Raw genomic sequence first — 21,654 nt, forward strand, 5'->3', positions numbered from 1 at the left:
GTTTACACAGGACTGGTGGAGAATGTGAATTAATATGCCTTTACTAAATATGTTACGTGGTTTATTTTAATAGGTTAACTGTTTTTGTGGTGTTAAGGGAAACCACCTCAGCAGCCGTTCTTAACATAAGAGAAAGACACGTGTCTTTTCTGCTTGCTGCAATCGCTATTTTTCTGCACTAAACAAGTGAATTTCACCGAGATATTTTCGGAGATGATAGCCAAGATGTTACAGAATAATAATTTAATGAAAACCTAATTTTGACAAAAAAAAAAAAAATACAAAAAATGACGTTCGACCTATTTTCCGAATTTCCTGAAAACGTCCCAGCGAAAAATCCGATGGGTTTTCCCAGATCACATATAGACAGGAATAAAAATGTAAAGTTTGGTATGTGTAAGTGCTACTGAAGTGAAGATTTATGGCTCAGTGTAAGAGAAAAAAACTCATTTTGAGAAAACTGCCTTTAAAAATATGTATTGTAATTGACACAAATAGATAAAATGCAAAAGAAAATTAAAATCTTTTGGATGTTTTCTTTCCACTAGTCTGAAAAAACACTTTATGAAAAACCAAAAAGCCCAAAACTTGACAGGTGCATAAAAAACAGTGTTTTTGCCTGCAGTGTCTCCCCTTAAGGCAGAACAGTCAAAAAACAAAGCAAATAAAAATATACACAAATACAAATCCCTTAAGAAAATTAACAGTGGTTTAACTATAGTAAAAGTGTAGTATACTTTGTAATAGTTTAGTAGTACTTCGCATGTGCTTGTCACTTTTGCCATTTTTTTTAATCAGTATATTTTTATCTACTTCCCTTTTTTATTTTAAATAGAAGACAGTGTTTGATAAGCGAGATTTCTGAAGTCCTTGAAAATCAAAACAGTAGTGCTTGAAAAGTCATTGAAAGTCCTGAAATTTCATTATTGACAGTATCTGTCAATTACAGGTCAACTATGAAAAGGCAGGAAATAAAATAGTTTTAAAAAGTGTTTAAAAATTAAATAAAAGCATTCTAAGAAAAAAACATGAATGTGTTAATAAAGATTAAAAGGAGACTGAAACAGCAGGGTTTTTTTACAGTTTTTATTCCCCAAACATGATTTGCATAAATGTAAATCTGAGCAGACACAAGCTGACTCTGGTTTTGCAGCTCAATCCACACTCTGAGTGAGAAAGAGAAGCGTGGTACGGCACAAAACCGAAATCCATCCTAATGGAGGGCCACGTACATGATGAGAGTCTCCACGCTCGGCCTGTAAAGTTCAGTTAAACTCATTTGGTCCATTTACACAGCGGCAGATTAAATTTAACATCAATGTTTGTTCATGGTGACTCTGAATCCAAAAACGGGCAGTGGTGTGAGTTGTATAAACCTGGCCGAAGTTGCCAAACCAAAAAAATAGAATCACAGTACAAATACTTATTTCATGCACTTTGCAGAAACAGCTGCATGACACAATAAGATTTTAGAGAACAAAGCACATTTGCGATTCGGAGCACCTCATCATAATACATGGCCCAGTTATGAAGAGAAAACCAAATCCATGCTGTGAAAAAGAAGCATACACATCCAATCAAACATTTATATACAAAAGCTTCTTTAGTTCACAGGAACGAAATGGAGTATCATTTTTTTAATTGCAATTTCAAACAAGACGTTGAAACTGCTGTTTAACAGCTTCATTAGTGTTTAAATTAAACCAAACTTCAAGTTCAATGCAAAAATATTTAGCAAAAAGGCAAATCCAATGACTTTTGGCAAATCACCAGTTGCTACGATCAGAACAAGGTTCTTCCGCTTGACTTTTTTACAAGGTGCCATTCATCTGCGTCCTTTTTATGTCTGCGTGCTTGATTTCTTAACGGTTTACGAGGCAAGAATCCATTTATTGATGCGTTCCTCCTTTCCCGCAAAGGCAAAAGCTTTGATTTTATTCATCTCCACCCGTTTCGTTTGCGTCCCGAAGAGTTCCGGGCTCATGAGGAATCTTTTGTTTGCGCTTGTTGCGTCTTCAGTCCACTTAGTACCATTTTTGAAACTCAAATCTGAATCGTAATACTTTGCGTGCAACACAACATCATAAACATTGTCATCTGCCACAGGTGATATACAGTCTATAAAAATATATTTCATCCCTAAAGCTCTCATGCTGTTCAATGCATTAACAAGCACTTATCTCATTTTTTCTCTCTCTCTCACAAACGCAATTGAACATATTCCACACAAACAGTCCACGTATTTCTATGTAACACAACTGTATTTGTTGTGTCTTTACATTATTGCATTTTATGCCCAACGGGACAGAAATCTGTCCTTTAAATGAAATTTCCTAAATCTGAATATGCACACGTAGCAATCTAATGCACATGCTCTTTAATACACACATGCACACACATATAAACTCTCACATACGTCCTCTCACACAGTCTCTGAGCTGCTGCCCGTCTAAATAAACATTTCCTCAGATCACGGAGACATATTTCTTATGTCAAATAAATAACGGATTCCTTCGTGTGCAAACATATGCAAAGTAACTTATCCGCACGTTCCTCCTGACAGAAGAGCAGCAGAGCGTCATTGTCATACGGATGGGCACGAGTGAACACATACACATACAAAAAGCTTCCAGTTTTTTTGCGGCATCCTATTTAGAGACGTTTTTCTCTGGAAAACAAAGAGAAGTTTGGAATCAAAACTCAGATGTACTGTGAAACTAAACGGAAACTTTAAAAGGAACCTTTTTGTTGTGTTTCTGAGGATGCGTACCTCTGTGTGGGTACTTTGGGCGGCCCTGTGAATCCTGTGCGCGCTCTATGGCGATGTAAACTGTCTAAGATGCTTTCGGCCAATCGGTGCACGTCGCTGTGGGTTTTGGGGTGTGACCTCACGGCTTCGAGCTGCTGCAGTCCTCCCTCCTCTAGTAACATGCTGCAGTACCGCCCCGCTGCATTCATGTAGGCAGAATGGGAAAATAAAATTAACAACACAAGTCGTCTCTGGGCTTAGGAGCGTTGGGTTTATGATGCTGATCTCACCATTTTTGCTGCAGACGTGCTGCATGGCCCAGGCGGCCCACAGCTGGACGCCTGGGGTCTGGAAACACTCCAGTAATGGGAAGAAAGGGTTGAATGACCTGAAAAAGACAAACAGTGATGTATATGTTATCTCTTTATAATACTATAAATCATTTTGTTTGTAGTGCATAGATGGCAAAGTAGAGGAGTGTCTGAAAGGGGTCTGCACAAGTGTTAAACCAAAGCCTGAACCCAACGAGAATGCTATAAGCAAGAACTCCATAATCGTACTGAACACCAGTGTCATGTCAAGTGTTATTGTTAACTAAAACTATTAACTCTTTCCCCGCCAAATGCCTAATTTTCTGGGTTTCTGCATTTTCACTGTTGAATGCTCGGGGGGTGCTATTACACATCCCCTGAAAGAGTCCAGAATCTCCCGATTAAAAAACACAGGCGAGAAAGATGCAAAAACAAGCAATCTCATGTGCAGTCATTTACATGCCTAATGTAACTTGGTGAAATGTCGATCCAGGAAGTGGTGAAAGACTGTGAAGCTTTGTGGTTGCTGATAGAAGCGATCTACTGCATCTTTGCTTTGATCATCGTACTGAATATGATCCAGAGGTAGTATTTGATAAAAACGCAATTTTCTCAGTTTTTTGCTCAAAAAGTTGTTTTTTTATGAAACTCACCTACATTCAAGTGTTGATAAGTAAAGATTGCTTGAAGCTAGAATAACACAACTTTTTTGTTTGTTCTTTATTTTGAAGTATTGTCTGTCCAGATAATCATACAACAAAATATTCTGGGGGCCATGAAATTTTAGGGAAAATATTCAAAAATGCTGGCGGTGACTGGCAACTTTTTAAAAAAAACACTGGCGGGGATGGAGTATAAATATATTTATATATATTTTATTTATATAATAATAAAGCTGAAATAAAACACAAATATTAGATGAAAAACGTCAATGAAAATTAGAAATGTTGCCTTGGCAAAAAAAAAACGAAATTAAGTTTAATAACAAAAAAATGGAAATCTGATTTTAATTATGGAAATAATAATTAAATAGAAATAATAATTAAAAAAAATAATAATAATATAAAAATATAAAATAAAAAAAGGGCACATAATATTAAACATTCAGTTTAAGGAACTGAAAGTAAATTAGGAAATTATAATCAGATTTAAAATGAAAACCAAATATGTAATTGATTATATTAATTATTGTTTATAATAATTCATATATAAATACTGTGATAATATATTTGTAAAAATACAAAAATACTGCTTAACGCAGCCAGTACTGTCAATGTTTTAGTTAATAATTTAATTTAGGATAAGCTGCAAGCTTGTTACCTTGTTGTCTTTTTATTTATTATTTGTTTTTTTTATTTTTAATGGACATTTTATGCATTTTACATATTTAACAGCATATATTAAATGTTTTTTTTAAAGCCTATTGATTAAAAAAACTGTACTTTATATTTAGACATTTAGTTGCACAGATGAATAACTTTAAATACAAATTTTCATGTCATAAAATAAAATAAAATAGGGAAAAAAAGATAATTTATTATTCACATACATACAACATTTACTAAAGGTTGTCTCTCACTTGACTCACTTTTTTATAAAAAAAATATATATATATATATATATATATATATATATAAATATATATAAATAAATATAATATAATATAATATAATATAATATAATATAATATAATATAATATAAAATAAATTCATATTTATCTTATAATATATTTTTATTTATTTTTAAAACTTAATTTTAAGCCCAAACACAACACAAGTTTGATATAAAAGCCCTATGAAATCCACTTCATTCCAGTTTTAATTTTTAGGATACTGTTTTAATGGTTTAAATAAATTAATAATTAAAATAATTTATAATTACTAATTTAAAAAAAAAAAAAAAAAACGTAAACTTTAATAGTTTATTGAAATTTAGAGCTGCTGAGTCTTTAGCCATTTTCAAAAAACATTTAAAGACATGTCAGCATCTGACCAATTAATACTAGCACGCACTTATTCTATTCTATCCATTTTTTATAATTTATTAAAAAAACAAAAAACAAACAAAAAAAACCCTTGATATGTGTTTTGTGCTAGACTGAGACTTGTCACAGCCCTCCTGTTGGTCTGATTGCTTCTATTGTTCTCCTCATTTGTAATGGATAAATGCGTCTGCTAAATGATTAAATGTAAATTTTAACAACAACTATGAAATACCTTAAAAATGACCAAGACTAAACCCGACAAACTCTGGTGCTGAGTAGCAGACACCTTTAGACACTAGCCACACTTCACATTGAGTGAACCATGTTTCTCATAATGTATTATTGTTATTTCTCACCTGTATGCCACCATCTCACATTCCGGCGTTGGCCACTTCAGAATCGCCGAATGCTGTGAGAGATACAAAATGATTAAACCATTTACTCGGGCCTCTGGTCCTATAACACCCAAATTGTTTTGCGCAAATACGCACCAGTTGCTCCAGCAGCGTGGTCCTGAGTGACAGGTCGAGGGTCCACACCTTCTCGCCCCGTGAGGTGAGGTGGGCCAATATGCCTGCGGCAAAATAACTGACCTCCACCTCTGGACTGTGCAGCAGAGAGCGAATATGATCCAAAAAACTCTGAACCATCAGCTCACCGTGCAACTCCCCCACCTCCGCGATATTATTCTGCATACAAACGAAACAAACAATTCAGAACTAGACGAGATAAAATACAATAGCACAAGGGAGCACAGCTCCAAAAATACAACCGAATGCAAAGTGAAACGGTCTCATTATACTTTCTAACTAAGGAAAACTATTAGCATAATCCCTCAGCACTGCTTCCTTTGACACGAGAAGGCGTTTTATCAGTGCTGCCCACAGCTCCCGAATCACTCACCTCAATTCAATTTCAACAGAGCAAAACACTGCAATATGTATTTCGCTCTCCAGTGCATAACCAGCACAGAATTATTAGAGGCTTGATATAAAAAATGCTTGTGTTTAATACAGTACCAGTCAAAAGTTTTTGAACAGTAGGATTTATGTTTTTAAAAAAAATCTCCTCTGCTCACCATGCCTGCATTTATTTGATGCACAGCGAAAACAGTAAAATTTTGAAATATTTTTACTATTTAAAATAACTGCTTTCTATTTGAATATATTTTAAAATGTAATTTTTAATTTTAAAATGCTGAATTTTTAGCATCATGATCCTTAAGAAATCATTCTAATATTCTGATTTGCTGCTCAAAAAACATTCATTATTATTATTATTATTATTATTATTATGCTAACTGCTAAGTATAATTTTTTCAGGTTTCAGAATAGCATTTATCTGAAATAGAAATCTTTTGTAACATTATAAATGTCTATTTAAAGACATTTATTTTATCCATGCGAAATAAAAGTATCATTTCCCATTTTCAATGTGAACTTTTGACCCCCGCTGTATAGATTGTTTCTTACCAGTAAACCGAGGACTTTCTGTTGAATGGACGACTCTGATGGAAACGACTGGAAAAGCAGAGACATTTTGCAATGAGAACTTCAAGCGGGTTTTTAACGTATTACAGTTTTGTTCTTCCAAAATTTCTATGAAAAGGTTTGCAGTGTTTACCTCGAGTACTTTGATGAAGAGCTCTAGTCCCTGGTTCTCTATGAAGTGTCTGCAGGTGGTAGGAGATTCATCTGTGAGGTTCCACAGAGCGCTGAGTGTGAACTTCAACGTGGCGTCCACGATACCCTGACACGTTTTCTGCCGCACAATGTGCAGGAGTTGCTACGATGTGAAGAGTGTGAGAGAGATAAGTATCCACTATACTTCCCATTCAAGCGTCACAAATGTTAAATGTCAAATTTGAGTGAAAAAAAAACAACAACTTACCTTTACGATAAAAAGCTCAGCTCCTAATTGTGCAGTTTGCTCAGTAGACAGCTATTAAAGAAACAGACACAAAGAGTCAAAAAAATACTGTGGAAGTCGATGGCTGCTGTCAGCTATTGGGTTATGAATATTCAATCAAAAATTGATTTTTTTGACTGTTTAACAGAAAAAACAAACTCAAACCTGTATGGAACAACTTGAGGGTGAGTAAATAACAGAATTTTAATTTGTGGGTGAACTATCCCTTATAGCACGGCCTGCTGTGACATCACAGTGTGTAAGGGCCATTCTACAGAATTGGTCCGAAGTCAGAGTTGGAAATGTCTTTCCAAAAAATGTGTATGTATGCAAATTGTATATCCAAGGTACACATTTCTAGTAATTGTGTAGTTAATTCTCGTATTGTATTTTCCGAAGGTTTTGGAATATTTGTGGTCTCCCCACATTTGTCACTACTGAAACATAGTAATAATAATTTAATAAGAAGAGTTATGTTGACCTTATTAAGATTTTGCTTACATCTGTATTGAAAATATTTTCAGAGGTATATTAATAATTAAATTTTAAACAATATTTCAAGTGTGATTTATGAAATTTGTTGTATTTTGAATAAATATTTTCTTTGTAAAAGGCAAAAAGCTGATCATACTGATTTCAAAGTTATGGATTCATTAGTTTGAGTATATACTGAACCAAAAAATCTTAGCTGATAATTCAGTATACTTTATTTTTGACAAAACATCCCATGTTTCGGTTGTGACAGAAATGTTTTGGTAGAATTTTAACTCGCATACTAAAACACCAAAAAAATATTCCACAACTGGACTAAAGTTTTGTTTATTTCCACCAAATATGAGGATTATGCATTCCTTTTTGTCACTACCGAAACAATGATGACACGTTTCGGTCAAATTGTTTCGTGGTGACGATTTTATGGGATAAGACCCAAAAAAATAAAGATGTCACAACTGAAACTCCAAATGTTTCGGCAATGACAATTTCAGATACTTTTGAACCGAGCTGAAAGATGCTAATCAGCACATGGCTAGCTAGCACAGTTCTGCACAGTTGTACACATAGAAAACTAAATGTTATAGAAAAACACCCATAAAAGTGTTTAATTATAGAAAAATGGTGTTCGGTAGTGACATTCTTTAAAGTTATACGCAGATTTTCAGACTTTTAAACATTTAACTCAGAAATGCAAAAAATACCACAAAAAAACAAACAAAAAAAAAATACTAAAAATATTTTAATATCATTTTCTTAAATTTAAGAAATAAGAATAATAAGAAAAAAATAATAAGAAGAAGAAGAAAAATACAAATAAATAAGAAATTTAGAGGTTAGGGTTCGGGACAGCCACCTCCCAATTGCAAGTACACACTAAATGATGATTTCATATATATTAATCTTACTAATATTTTAAATATTATTGTGCATTTCAATAGATTATAAAAGGATAGCATTTAACATTTAATTTGAATGCTTAAATGCTTTTTAAATGTGTTTTTTGGTTGTGGGACAGCAGTTGGCACCATTTCTGTAGAATGGCCCAAATATGAGTCGACTTACTCCCTCAGTCAAAATCAAAGGGTCATGGGTCTGTCCGTCCATATACACTTCTCTAATCCACGTGACATATTGGAAAACCATTCAAAATGGTGGCTAGATTTCCTAGAAGGGAAGTGCTTAGGCAAGTTTACAAGCGTGTCCAAAATCGGAGTGGAACATACCCTAAGTTGAACTATGGACCTTTCTCATTTTTCCGGATTTCTCATAGCGGACGTTGTCATAGTTGGGTAAAATCCGATAGCAGTGAATGGGAGAGTACCACAAATATATTTTTTTGCATTCCTATATGCTCAAATAACAAAAGAAAAACTACACGATAGTGTTTTCACGGCTTTCATTTAAAAGAAAAAAAATTGAGAGAGACTGATATCAGCAGTCAGAAAAGAGAATAAGGTCAAATTTACCGTCCCTCCCATAGACGCAGCATTAGAAACACCCTCACATAGCGTTAACTAGTTTTTTTGTAACTTGATGAAAACGTGGTATAATACAAAATACAGTGTTAAAAATTTACATATTTTTAAAAATCAAAATCTAAAAAAAGTTTAAAGGATTTAGGATGATAATGACCGTTAAAACGCATCATCACAGGCTTGTGAAAAGGGTCCACTGCAGATTATATGCGATCGCCTGACGGAATATGAGGTTTTCTAGTTAATACTTTTGAGCTCATGTCATTCCAAACCTGCAAAATCTTCATTCATCTTCAGAACACAAATTAAGATATCTTTGATGAAATCTGACAGCTTTCTGACCTTGCATAGACAGCAATATAACTAATACGTTCAAGGCCCAGAAAGGTATTAAGGACATTGTTATAATAGTCCATGTCCAAGTGCTTTAACTGTAATGTTATGAAGCTACGAGAATATTTATTGCGCTTGCTAACTTTCTGGGCCTTGAACATGTCATTTGTTTAGCTGTCAGATTTCATCAAAAACATCTTAATTTGTGTTCTGAAGATGAATGAAGGTCTTACGAGTTTGGAACGACATGAAAATGAGTAATCAATGACAGAATTTACATTTTTTTAAATAATGGGTGAACTATCCCTTTAATGCTTCTATATGTAAATATCCCTGTTAAAGGAGAAGTCCAACTACAGAACAACAATGTACAGATAATTTACTCACCCCTTGTCATCCAAGATGTTCATGTCTTTCTTCCTTCAGTCGTAAAAAAATTGTTTTTTGAGGAAAAACATTTCAGCATTTTCCTCCATATAGTGGACTTCTATGGTGTCCCGAGTTTGTACTTGCAAAATGCAGTTTAAATGGGGCTTCAAACAATCCCAAATGCGATCGGTTGTTTTCATAAAAATAATACAATTTATATACTTTTTAATGTCAAACGCTCGTCTTGTCTTACTCTGCCTGAACTCTCTTTTTTTCCGGTTCATGACAGTTAGGGTATGTCGAAAAACTCGCATCTCATGTTCTCCCTCAACTTCGAAATTCGTCCCATATCGCTGTTTTACATTTTTGGTCAAGGGTGTTTGATTTTCTTTGCATGTTCACTTTGCAAAGTCTGTGTCAGTACTTCTGTAGCGATGATTTTAAAATGATTTTTGAAGTTGAGGGAGAAAATACGATTGGAGTTTTTCGACATACCCTAACTGTCTTGAGCCAGAATACACAGAGTTTAGGCAGAGCAAGACAAGACGAGCATTTGCGATTAAAAAGTATTTCAATTGTATTTTTAATGAAAATAACCGCTAGATAAGACCCTTCGTCTTCGGCTGGAATCGTTTACAACCGCATTTGGGATCGTTTGAAGCTGCATTTAAACTACATTTTGGAAGTTCAAACTCGGAGCACCATATCAATCCATTATATGGAGAAAAACGCAGAAATGTTTTCCTCAAAAAAACATAATTTCTTTACGACTGAAGAATGAAAGACATGAACATCTTGGATGACAAGGGGGTGAGTACATTATATGTAAATTTTTGTTTTGGAAGTGGACTTCTTTAATAACTGGCTAACATCTCTGCATGTGAAATACGTAACAAGATTATTAAAAATCCATTAATATGTAAATATACTCAAGACTGTGACATTTTCCAAACAAACCTTTTTTGTAGATGGTTTTCAATGGATGGAAGGGAGCATTCAGAACATTAAAGAAACTTTTAATTAAAAAAACAAAACAAAAAAAAAAAAACGTGACAGCAGCTTGGATAAACTCTTGTGACTGCTGCAGATATCAGTGTTCTGATGTGACACAGGGACAGAATGTCTCAGTTCTGTCACATTGTATGTTACAATGCCTCACTGTGATAGACTGTTCTGAATCTTTTCTGGGAGCCCCCCCAGCTTATGTTCAATACGGTTAAACCTGTTCTCAACCTGCAGCTGCTCACCTTGGCAGCTAGGATGGAGATAATAGCTACGGCCATCCTCTGCATGTTCTGATCCTCGTGGTTACACAGCCACTGCATGACCAGCTTGGCAGCTTCAAACCTGAACAAAAACAAACGTCATAACTGATCCACATAAACTGGTTTGAAGATTAAATCTGTCAACAAGACAACAAATGACCAGTGTGAATGCAACGCATTTATCTGATAACCTTTTTATCTAAAATGTTCTGCTTGAATGTTAGAATCTAAAATGCAGCCTTGGTGAACAAAAGACACTTCGGAAAACATCTTAATCTTAATAACCTCTAACTTTTTAATAGTAGTTTTAAAAGGCAACATAATCAAACACAAGAAATGAGAGCAACAGACAATACTGGTTATGCAAAACACGAAAATGCACATTTACATGTATGTTTCTAAATTATTTTCATATGTACTGATATTATCTCAGCATTATTAGCAGCTTGACAGACTAAATAGAGTGATTATTATAATACAATTTTTAAGTAGAAAATAAAGTGTTACCTGTTAAAGGGAACCTCCTGCAAGATTCGGTCACTGCATAAAGAAAGCAGGCAGTTCTTCTGCAGCTAGAGAAAAAAAAAAAAAACAGCTGTTCATGGGGAAATCATAGTTAGCACTTGTAAAGCCATTTCCTCATTCTTAAAAGTACGCATCATCATGGGGATCGGAATGTGTAAAATGAAAATGCTGAATATTCTCAGGAAGCACAAATGCTCTGTGTGGAAATTGCACGTCCTGTAGAAGTGTTGACAAAATCATGCTGCCAAGTGAAAGTGACCTGACTACATAATTCATCATGAGCCCATGTTAGTGTTATTTATATGCTATTAAAGCATTATTAATATTATGCATTAGCATAAATTTTTAAACTTTGAGGTTTCATTTGAATTTGTATTTGCTTGTCCTTTTTATTTATTTTTTTATTCATTTCATTTTTGAATATTTGTAATAATAAAAAAAAAAAAAAAAGAATAATAATCATCATCATCATCATCATCATCATAATTATTATTATTATTATTGCTTTATTCAGCAACAGCACTGGTTTTAATTGGTAAGGATGATTTATTTTAATAAATGAATTCAGTACTAAAACAATTCCAAATTCTGTTTTTTTTTAAATAAAAATATAAACATTAATATTTTGCATTAGCGTTACTTTTAGGTTTCATGTAAATTTGCATTTGAATTTATTTGCTTGTCCTTTTTATTCATTTTTTATTTATTTAATTTTTTTTTGTAATTTTAATGAGAATATTTTTAATAGTAAAATGTAATTAATATTAATAATAATAATAATAATACTTATTATTATTAGATTTTTTTAATAACCATAGTTTATTTAACAATAGCACTGGTTTGAATTGGTAAGGTTGATTTATTTTAATAAATGAATTGAGTACTAAAACAATTCCAAATGAATTCTATTTTTAAAATAAAAAAATTAAACATTAATATTTTGCATTAGCGTTACTTTGTATACTTTCAGGTTTCATTTTAATTTGTATTTGAATTTATTTGCTTGTCCTTTTTATTTATTTTTTATTTATTTCATTTTTTGTCATTTTAATGAGAATATTTTAATAAAAAATATAATTAATTAACCATAATTATTTAGTATTATTATTATTATTCTAAAATTATTGTTTTATTTAACAACAGCACTGGTTTGAATCGGTAAGAATCTGTATTTTAATGAATGAATTCAGTGCTAAAACAATTCCAAATTATTTTAAAATAAAAAAATAAACAAACATTATATATTATAAAATATTAAAATATTCATATGTAAAATAAAAAAATACAAGTACTACTCCTAAAACTTTTACTCTTAAAAAGTTTCAATATGCTCATGTATATAAATAAAAATGATTAAATATTTTTTTCTTTCGGTTTATTTAGTGAAATCAATATTTTGCTTATTTTTAACCAGATTTTTAGTGCATATTACATTTTTCATTAAACATTTAATGTATGTGCCAACACATTTTAACAACTCCTACATTTTTTTTCCCTACATCACAGTTTTTCTGGTGTTTTAGTCTTGTTTTTACATACCTGCTGGTGGTTGGGGAATGTCTTCATGGCTTCAAGTAGCAGCTGTGTGACATTCCCCAGGAGTCGAACTGGGATTCCAAAGGCCAGTTCCTGTTTGGTGAGGTTGAACACACAGGCACTGGCTGCCAGCTGCACGTTCAGTGTGGTTGGATGATTCTTCATCCCCAGCGCTACCAACTACAGATCAAGAAGAAAAGGGTATGTGATGAGTAGGGACATAAGGAATGATATGGAGAAATGCAGTGAGCTTTGATTCATCACTCAACCTTTGAGTATGCATACCTTTAGGATGTCAGGTCGTGGTTTCTCGATGGCGTGAGTGAGGCTGAAGAGGTGGAAGAGAGCTTCTCTGACAAATCCTTCTCTCTCGCTGTATCTTCTCAAAGCCTCACAGATCTGGGTCTCATTGGCTTCGCCAGTCACCTGCAAAAATAACAATAATCATGAACCTACAATCACCTCTAAAAATAAGCAATAGGTAATCATGTTGCATTTCATGGGCACCTACCTTTAAGCTGCCTTCTCCAGACAGGAAGTCAGAGAATCCGGCATCGGTGGCCAGCAGACCAACGAAGGTCATGCCCGGTCTCGCCTCCACGAAAGCCCTGACCGCTGCATCAGTCACCTGTTTGCGTCCAGACACATCCAGAGACACCAGCTGGGGCAGGATGCCAGGAGTCTCCAGCAGCTGCCGTGCCACGTCGGACGTGAACTGCTTATCATCTGAGATATCAAGGTGCTGTAAAACCTCCAGCTGGAGCAACACAAAAACAATATGCATTCAATGTGCATACTATTGCATATTATCATGCAGAAGCACAGTGATGAACTTTCTGACTTCGTTGGATGCAAAATTCACTTTTACATGTTTGAACATAAAAATCTGTTGGCAGTGTGTGTACACAACCACCCTGTAATGATAAAAATTCACCCAGTGTTTTGTTTTATTATTTTAATCCCCATAAATCATTACCAACATACGATGACCCCTTTAAAGTCAACAAATTCATTTTGTGCTGTCTGTAGAAAAATTGATTTTAAATGCTTTTCGCACCTATAATGACTTGATGTTTTCAGTTTCTTTATTAAAATTTATTTAAATTTTTTTTTGAGGTATTAAGTAAAAAAAAAAATATTAGGATGATGATACAACTGTCCTGATAATATAATCAAGAACAAAGGAAGAAAACATTGTTATTATTAAGATTAAAAAATATATGATTACTAAATAAGTACATTTTACAAACCTGCTTCATTGCTGAATAAATATTTAATATTAATAAAAATTAAAAAAATTAAATTAAAATAAGTAATTAAAAGCTTGATTTTTTTTATTATTGTTGAAAATTAGCACAAAAATAGTATTGTGATTTTAGTTTTACTATAAATTGTGTTTTTATATTTTAATTGATTGATATTTATATTTTAATATTTATATTAAATAATAAACCACAAATATATTAAACCACAAATATATTAAACAAATTATTATTATTATTATTACTACTTCTACTACACTGAATGAGTTCAGTAATATACTAATGGGAAAAGAACTGGAAATGTGGCTTATGAACACTCAAGTGGAAAGTGTTTATTTAAGGTTTATGTTTGTTATGGTTTGTGTTTGTTTTTGTTTATGAGCATAACCAAGTGTTTCCCAAATTGTTCAGCCCTAAAAATAATTGTTTGTACTCATAAAGGATACTCAGATTAAAAGTATAAATATTTTAGCTTTTTAACTTATCTTATTTTATCTATTCAAACACACTCTCCTACAACAACTGAATTGTTGTAGTATGATTATTTATTTCCAAATTTAGCTGTTAAAGTCATCTGGGGAAAATGTTTGTACTTTTTCATATAGCAGTGCAATTAGAAAAATAATAATAATAAAAAAAAATAATAATAATAATAATATTTTGCAGCTTTCAGACTCTCATTACTGTATGAAGATCAGTAAATCTTCAGAAAAAAAAAAATAATATACATAATATTAATACATTATTTATGACTTTTTATGAAAAAAAAAAAAAAAATCACCTTGAAAATACTTAAAGACATAAGGAAAATGTCATTTTTACTTGACAGTTACCTCACATGACATTTTTAGAGACATCGAATTATACATGTCCTTGTTTCTTAAAAGACACGAAAAGGACCCCATTTTTGTGTCCTTCAAGAAACAAAGGCATATATAATGTAAATAGTGCCGTCAATCGATTAAACAAAATAACTAATTAAAAATCGCATTTATCACATTTTAATTCATTCAATTTTAATCACTTTAATCACATTTTTTTCCTGGAATTAATCGCAATTAATCCCACCAACATATTAACCATTGACTACAGCCGATCGACATTACAGTATAAATAAGAGCTATCAATTTTAACGTTTATTAGATTTTAGAAAATAATACTTCTAATTTAAGTGACCTTAAAACAATCTTTAGATAAACCCATTATTTACCTGTCCCCTTCAGCAAGTAGGAAATATACAAAAATTGAATAAAGTTATCAAACACTAAAAGTTATAGATTTCCTCATTGCTTTTTGATTAACAGACATCACAGCAGCTGGGTTATTAGCTTATTTGGCTGCTATTACTTTAAGAGCTGCCGCTGCTGTACGTGAAGCTGATCTGACACGCATGCTCGTAGTTTAATTTGCGCTTTAATATGACATGATTCAGGCTACAGCGCGCGCCGACGTATTTGAGCATGCATTTGAAGCTGGCAGGACAGGTAAATTAGTTTTTACTGACATATGGCCAGACAACATCTCATCTGACCGCAGTTCACTGTTATTGTACTGAAGCTCCTTGTCACCTGTACCTATCCCACAATCGTTTGACAAGCGCCTGGTGCTGAAGAGCACGTCTGAAAAGTTTTGCACTTCTTGTCAAAAAAAAAAAAAAAAAAAAGACAGACAGGAGCAGCGCTATGGAGAGCTAACCTGACTGAGCACAGCTAGCAGTTGAGCAGTGGTCATTTCCAGCCTCTTCAGCTGGTGCATGGTGAGGTAGCGTAGCCTGCTTCTCAAGCCCAGGAGAGGGGTGAGGTTGGTCACTGAGGTGTTGGAGATATCCAGACTCTCCAGACGAGGCAGCGCGCACACGTCCACCAAGCCCGAGTCGTAGAAGTCAACGTTGGACACGCTGAGCGCACGCAGTCCCTGCATGGCGCTGAATAAGCGACGGCTGGGCTCCTCCAGAGAAGACATGGTCAGGCCGTTCAGGACGAGCCGCTGCAGACCCTCCACCACCGTTTTATTGGATGATAAACCTCGAAGGATGTCGGCAATGGTGAGGTCGGCGTTGACCCGTGAAGCGTCTAGCTCCACGAGGCGGTGCGGGCAGAGGGCACGGTGGAAGGCCTCGGCGGAGATTCGGGCGGTGCGGATGTAGGCGTGGCGCAACCGGAACTGCTGGCCGCCTCGGAAGATTCCCACTGTGCTGTCATTTAACAGGCCTGTAAGAGAAGCATTATAGTGAGAGTTTTGAATATTGTTTTTTTCCATTTCGCCTAAGCCAGCAACCAGAGTTTCATTTACAGCTCAAGTTTCATTTTATTAATCTCATAAAGATAGGGCCTGATTTACCCAGACATTTTACACTGTTTTGCACTCTTGTTCTTTTCCATGCAATAAAACTGAATAGGAATTTAGATTATCATAATTTAAGTTTGTGTGTGAACTGTGAACAAAAACTAAAATATAATTTTAGTAAATAATATATCTAAAATAATAATATAATAATATAAAATAATATATTTTCATGAAAAAGAAACTGATAGAAAATAAAATATAAGTAATAATAAAAAAAAGAAACTAATATACAGTAGATTAAACATTGAAAAAAACTTCCATACAATGAAACTGAGAAGGGATTTAGATCATAATTTTAGTTAGCAAATAAATGTTATTGTGAACATTTATTTTTATGAAGTGAAACAGAGCTGATAGAAAATAAAATATAAATATTAGAAAAATTAAAAAATTAAAGTAATATACAGTAGAATTTTAAAATTTATATTTAAATGAGAAATAAAAGAAAAAAATCCATACAATGAAACTGAGTAGCAATTTAGATGATCGTAATTACATTTTTTGAACAATTTTATTGTGAACTAAAACTAAAATTCAAATATATTAAAAAAACATAATTTTCATGAAGTGAAATAATGGAAAGTAAAATATAAATATAAATATAATATAGATAAATTAGAAATAATAATAATAATATAAATAGATGAATTAAAATAATATACAATAGATTACATATTAGAAAGACTTAACTTAAACTGAAATAAGTTCAAGTACTAAACTTAATAAAACTGAAATAAATATTAAAATTTTATAGGTTCAAAGAAAAATGATAATTTAAAAAAAAAAAATGCCAAAAGCACAAAATTACTAAAACAAACTAAAAAAATATATATTGGAAAATATATATTAAAAAATGCAAAAACATACAAATCAAAATATTATACAAATTCAAAATATTAATAAATAACATTAATTTATAAAGAATACTGATTTTTAATAATAATAAATTATATTTTAATAAATAAATAGTCATGCATTTATGGTACTTTATTGGAAAGTATTATTTAAAAAAATAAATTAATAATAAAAAAAAAAAAACAATAAATGGAAACATTACACTGAATCATTAAATTTCATTTTGTTCTGTTCCTTACACAAAATCTCTAAAGATACAGATATAGCAAATGGGTCAAATAAACTACTTTTTATGCTACTTTTTCAAGGATGAGGGTGAATAAATTATAGTGTAACTTTAATTTTAGATAAGGTTGCGTCTTGTTTTACCAAAACATTAAAAATCGATTTTCCTGTCCACTTAATGATAAACTTTTTTTTTTTTAAAGATTCACCCAAAAATGAAAATTCTGTGATCATTTACTATGATATTCTCATGTTGCTTTAAACCTATTTTTTTCTACAAACATTCTTAAAATATCTTTTGCGTTCCACAGAAGTTTGGAGTGACATGAAGGTGAATAATTGACTGAGTTGTTATTTTTGGATGGACTATCTTTTTAGAATAAGACAAAGCACAAATAATCACTGTTCCATGTGCAGGAATGTCATTTTAAGCTTGTGCAACATTCCTTGAAACACAGGATGGCTCGTACTCACCCTCAGTGGCCATCTTGCAGAGCAGTTGGTCGGCCAGCTCCTGCGGGAAGACCAGCGGCTCACGGAAGAAGAGCGAGCCGTCATCACGCTTCTCACAGAACAGCTCCAGCCTGGAGCTCACCAGAGTCATGCACAGATCGGTCAGAGATGGCGGGGAAGCCTCGTCCTAAAACAGCAACATCAAATCAGACACACCCTCATGATCTCATGCCACACGCACCTTTCTTTTTCTAGGCTACTGGTTTGAGAGGTTTTCTTTCAGTAACACTGGCTGATGAAATATTGAAATAATCCATTGAGGAGTCAGATTGAAAGCCGGTGGTTTATTTTAACTGGCACCTGAGTGGAGAACCAGTCTCTTAACTGGATAGTAGATCTTTTTATATCAACTAGTCTATATACACTACCAGTCAAAAGTTTTTGAACAGTAAGATTTTAAATATTATTTTAAAGAAGTCTCTTTTGCTCACCAAACATGCATTTATTTGATTTAAAGTACAACAAAAACAGTAAAATTTTGAAATATTTTTACCATTTCAAATAACAGCTTTCTATTTGAATATATTTTAAAATGTAATTTATTCCTGTGATTTCAAAGCTGAATTTTTAGCATCATTACTCCAGTCACATGATCCTTCAGAAATCATTCTAATCTTCTGATTTGTTGCTCAAAAACATTTATTATTATTAGTATGTTGAAAACTGCTGAGTAGAGTTTTTTCAGGTTTCTTTGGTAAATAGAAAGTTCATAACAGCATATATCTGTTGCAAAAGCTCTTTATTTCAGATAAATGCTGATCTTTGGTACTTAAATGTTTTAAATATTGGTCATTATTTTAAAAAATGTTTCTTGAACAGCAAATCGGCATATTAAAATGATTTCTGAAGGATCATGCGACACTGGAGTAACGACGCTGAAAATTTACCTTTGATTAATTCTTTAAAAAACATTAAAAATCTTTTGACTGCTATATTGCATTGTACTTTGTTCCCTCATTTTATTCTAATTAAATCAAACAATTACATCTAAAGGTACAAGGGGGAACAAATTATTACAACGTAGCCATGATTTACTAAAATTTACTAAAATATCAAGTCATAGGAACAAATTATTAACTCGTGGCAGCTAAAACGAGGGAATGGAATAATTAAAGAGAAAAGAGAATGAATTCTTTCATTCAGTATTGCAAAATACAGTATATCAGTGTTTTTATGCTAATCTCATTTTGCATAGGTGTTTCTGGCTAATAAGAAGATCAATATGATTTATAGTTATTAATTTGGAGACAGCAAGAGACATTTCTTAGTAAAATTTTACAATAAGGTGTCATTGTTAACATTAGTTAATGTATTAACTAACATGAAAGAATGGTAATTTTTGTTAAAGTTAGTTAAATACAGTCTTTCATTGTTTGTTCATAATGCATTAACTAATGTTAACAACTTGTGATTTTAATAATGCATTAGTAAATGGTGAAATTAACATTAACCAAGATTAATAAATGCTGTAGAATTGTTCTTGTAGTTAACTAATGAACCTTATTGTAAAGTGTTACCAGTTTCTTAAGTTTTGTTTTATTAATAATTTCATATATTTAGCATTTGAAGTACATTTTATACACATAAATGCCATTTCATACTTTTCAGAGATATGAAAATACTGACATGCTCGTGAACTGTATTATTTAGTCCATGAAACCCAATAGTGCTACTAAATGGTGCTCTTTCCTGAATCACTAACCCTTAAGGGTTATATATAAAACATTAAAATCTTCTAAACAGTCAGTAATCCTTAATGTAACACAATTTATGACCATCAACATGTTACTACAAACCTCATTATGATATACAGTACAGTAAAATTTACAGTAACGTTACTTTAACGTGTACAGAACGACATAAATCTGGTGAATGCACACGTTTGCTAAATACAGTAGTGTGACATATAAAGCCTTACCATGGTCTCGAAGAGATGGATCACAATGGCCTCAAAACGAAAGGAAAGCTCGTGTTCTGCGAATAATGGCAGAAAGGTCGAAGTGTAACGTTAGATCAAATACAATCCGATTTAAACGCTGTTAGCGTCTTAGCCTGTTAGCCTTCAAATATCTGTCTTCTAATGTCTGCAGATCCTACTTGTTGGTGTTTAAAAGTACACGGGCCGCTATAAAGACACTGTAGCTTCTGTTCTTCGTTTGCATTGTTGTTTGGAGGATTTCTTGTAACGGACAGCTCGTACGTGATCCGATCATTACGCGCTGTCACACATTTGACGGGTTTTTATATCGGAAGGAAACGGGAGCGACGCGTCTTGACAAGTAAACAAGGTCGTCACACGGGAAACGGATCTGCATCAGAGCGGGCGGGGCTGTGGGCGGGGCTTCGGAAGATCAACTTACTTTTTTTTTTTTTTTTTTTGGAACAATATCAATTTACAAAAAGTGGAACACAAATATGCATATGAAACATACACAGTTTCCCATAATTATGGAAAATTACCAGTCATACATAAATGTGTATGTGACACAATAAACAACAAACAGAGGAAAAATTTTTTAAACATTTCAGGGGTTTGCAAGGGAAAAAAAAAAAAAAAAATATATATATATATATATATATATATATATAATATAAACAACAAACAGAGGAAAAATTTTTTTAAACATTTCAGGGGTTTGCAAGGGAAAAAATAAATAAATAAATAAATAAATAAATAAAAAATATATATATATATATATATAATATAAACAACAGAGAAAAATATTTTTTAAACATTTCAGGGGTTTATAAATATATATATTACCATTCTTAAAAAAGGAAAGCGACTCGACTCATACATGGTTTATATTAATCCACCAAGGGGTTGATTATCTTTGGATAAGTGTTTTAAAGATTACATTTATTTTTAAAATGATTAACAAGAAAAAGAAAAAAAAAAAACACAGAAATCTACCTCAAAGTTGAATCTTTTCCTTAAAAGATTAACTTAGGTGTATTTGCATTGGTACGAAAATATAAGAACAATTATGTATGATAACTATAATACAATTATACAAGTTTAGGATGCATTTTTGTTGTAATTTCATAAAATGTTCGTTTTGTTTTTTCATCATTTTTATATATATATTTTTTGTAACATTTCTAATATTTTCTATAACTCAGTATCGCAAAATACTGCATATAAAGTTTCTGTTAATGTATATTCACATGTAGTATTTAGGTAATTTAATTATTATTAATAATTTAATTTAATAGAATTATTTTAGATACATAAATGTTATTTTATGCTTTATGGAAATCTAATATGTAGTTGTGTAATATACGCCTTTTTAGATGTGTTGTGTATGAAAATTTGACAAAAAAAGATTAACAGTAGCCTACTGAATTGTGATAAACAAAAATAATATTACTAAGTATTTATACATGTCTGACATTTTTTATTTTCTGAGAGATAACTCGATCCAAAAAGCTTTAGCACAAAACAATGTTACAAATAAATAAATAAAACATGTAATTTAGATACCTAGATGTTTTTTTTTTC

The 21,654-nt window shown here is 32.4% G+C and overlaps 1 protein-coding gene across 1 annotated transcript; it reads right to left on the reverse strand.

Moving 5' to 3' along the window:
- Positions 1–1,083: 1,083 nt before the first annotated feature.
- Positions 1,084–20,436, reverse strand: zyg11 (zyg-11 family member, cell cycle regulator). Its single transcript, XM_051138899.1, has 16 exons — positions 20,071–20,436; positions 18,114–18,279; positions 15,909–16,423; positions 13,463–13,708; positions 13,237–13,377; positions 12,955–13,131; positions 11,398–11,462; positions 10,873–10,972; positions 6,936–6,986; positions 6,669–6,830; positions 6,518–6,565; positions 5,537–5,734; positions 5,402–5,454; positions 3,040–3,137; positions 2,771–2,948; positions 1,084–2,668 (listed from the first exon to the last, which is right to left on the reverse strand). Exons 1-16 carry the CDS (start codon positions 20,071–20,073, stop codon positions 2,653–2,655), a joined length of 2,217 nt encoding a protein of 738 aa, XP_050994856.1. The 5' UTR covers positions 20,074–20,436; the 3' UTR covers positions 1,084–2,652.
- Between the last annotated feature and the right edge of the window lie 1,218 nt (positions 20,437–21,654).

This window comes from Labeo rohita, chromosome 20 (assembly GCF_022985175.1).
Source record: "Labeo rohita strain BAU-BD-2019 chromosome 20, IGBB_LRoh.1.0, whole genome shotgun sequence".
Taxonomy (NCBI): Eukaryota; Metazoa; Chordata; class Actinopteri; order Cypriniformes; family Cyprinidae; genus Labeo; species Labeo rohita.

What these genes read in the sequence shown, in the direction of transcription:
- zyg11 (XM_051138899.1), bottom strand. An exon ending in CTGGAGAAGGCAGCTTAAAG is followed by an intron (nt 13,378 to 13,462) that starts GTAGGTGCCCAT and finishes TTATTTTTGCAG; the next exon opens with GTGACTGGCGAAGCCAATGA. An exon ending in CCACGCTGCTGGAGCAACTG is followed by an intron (nt 5,455 to 5,536) that starts GTGCGTATTTGC and finishes TATCTCTCACAG; the next exon opens with CATTCGGCGATTCTGAAGTG.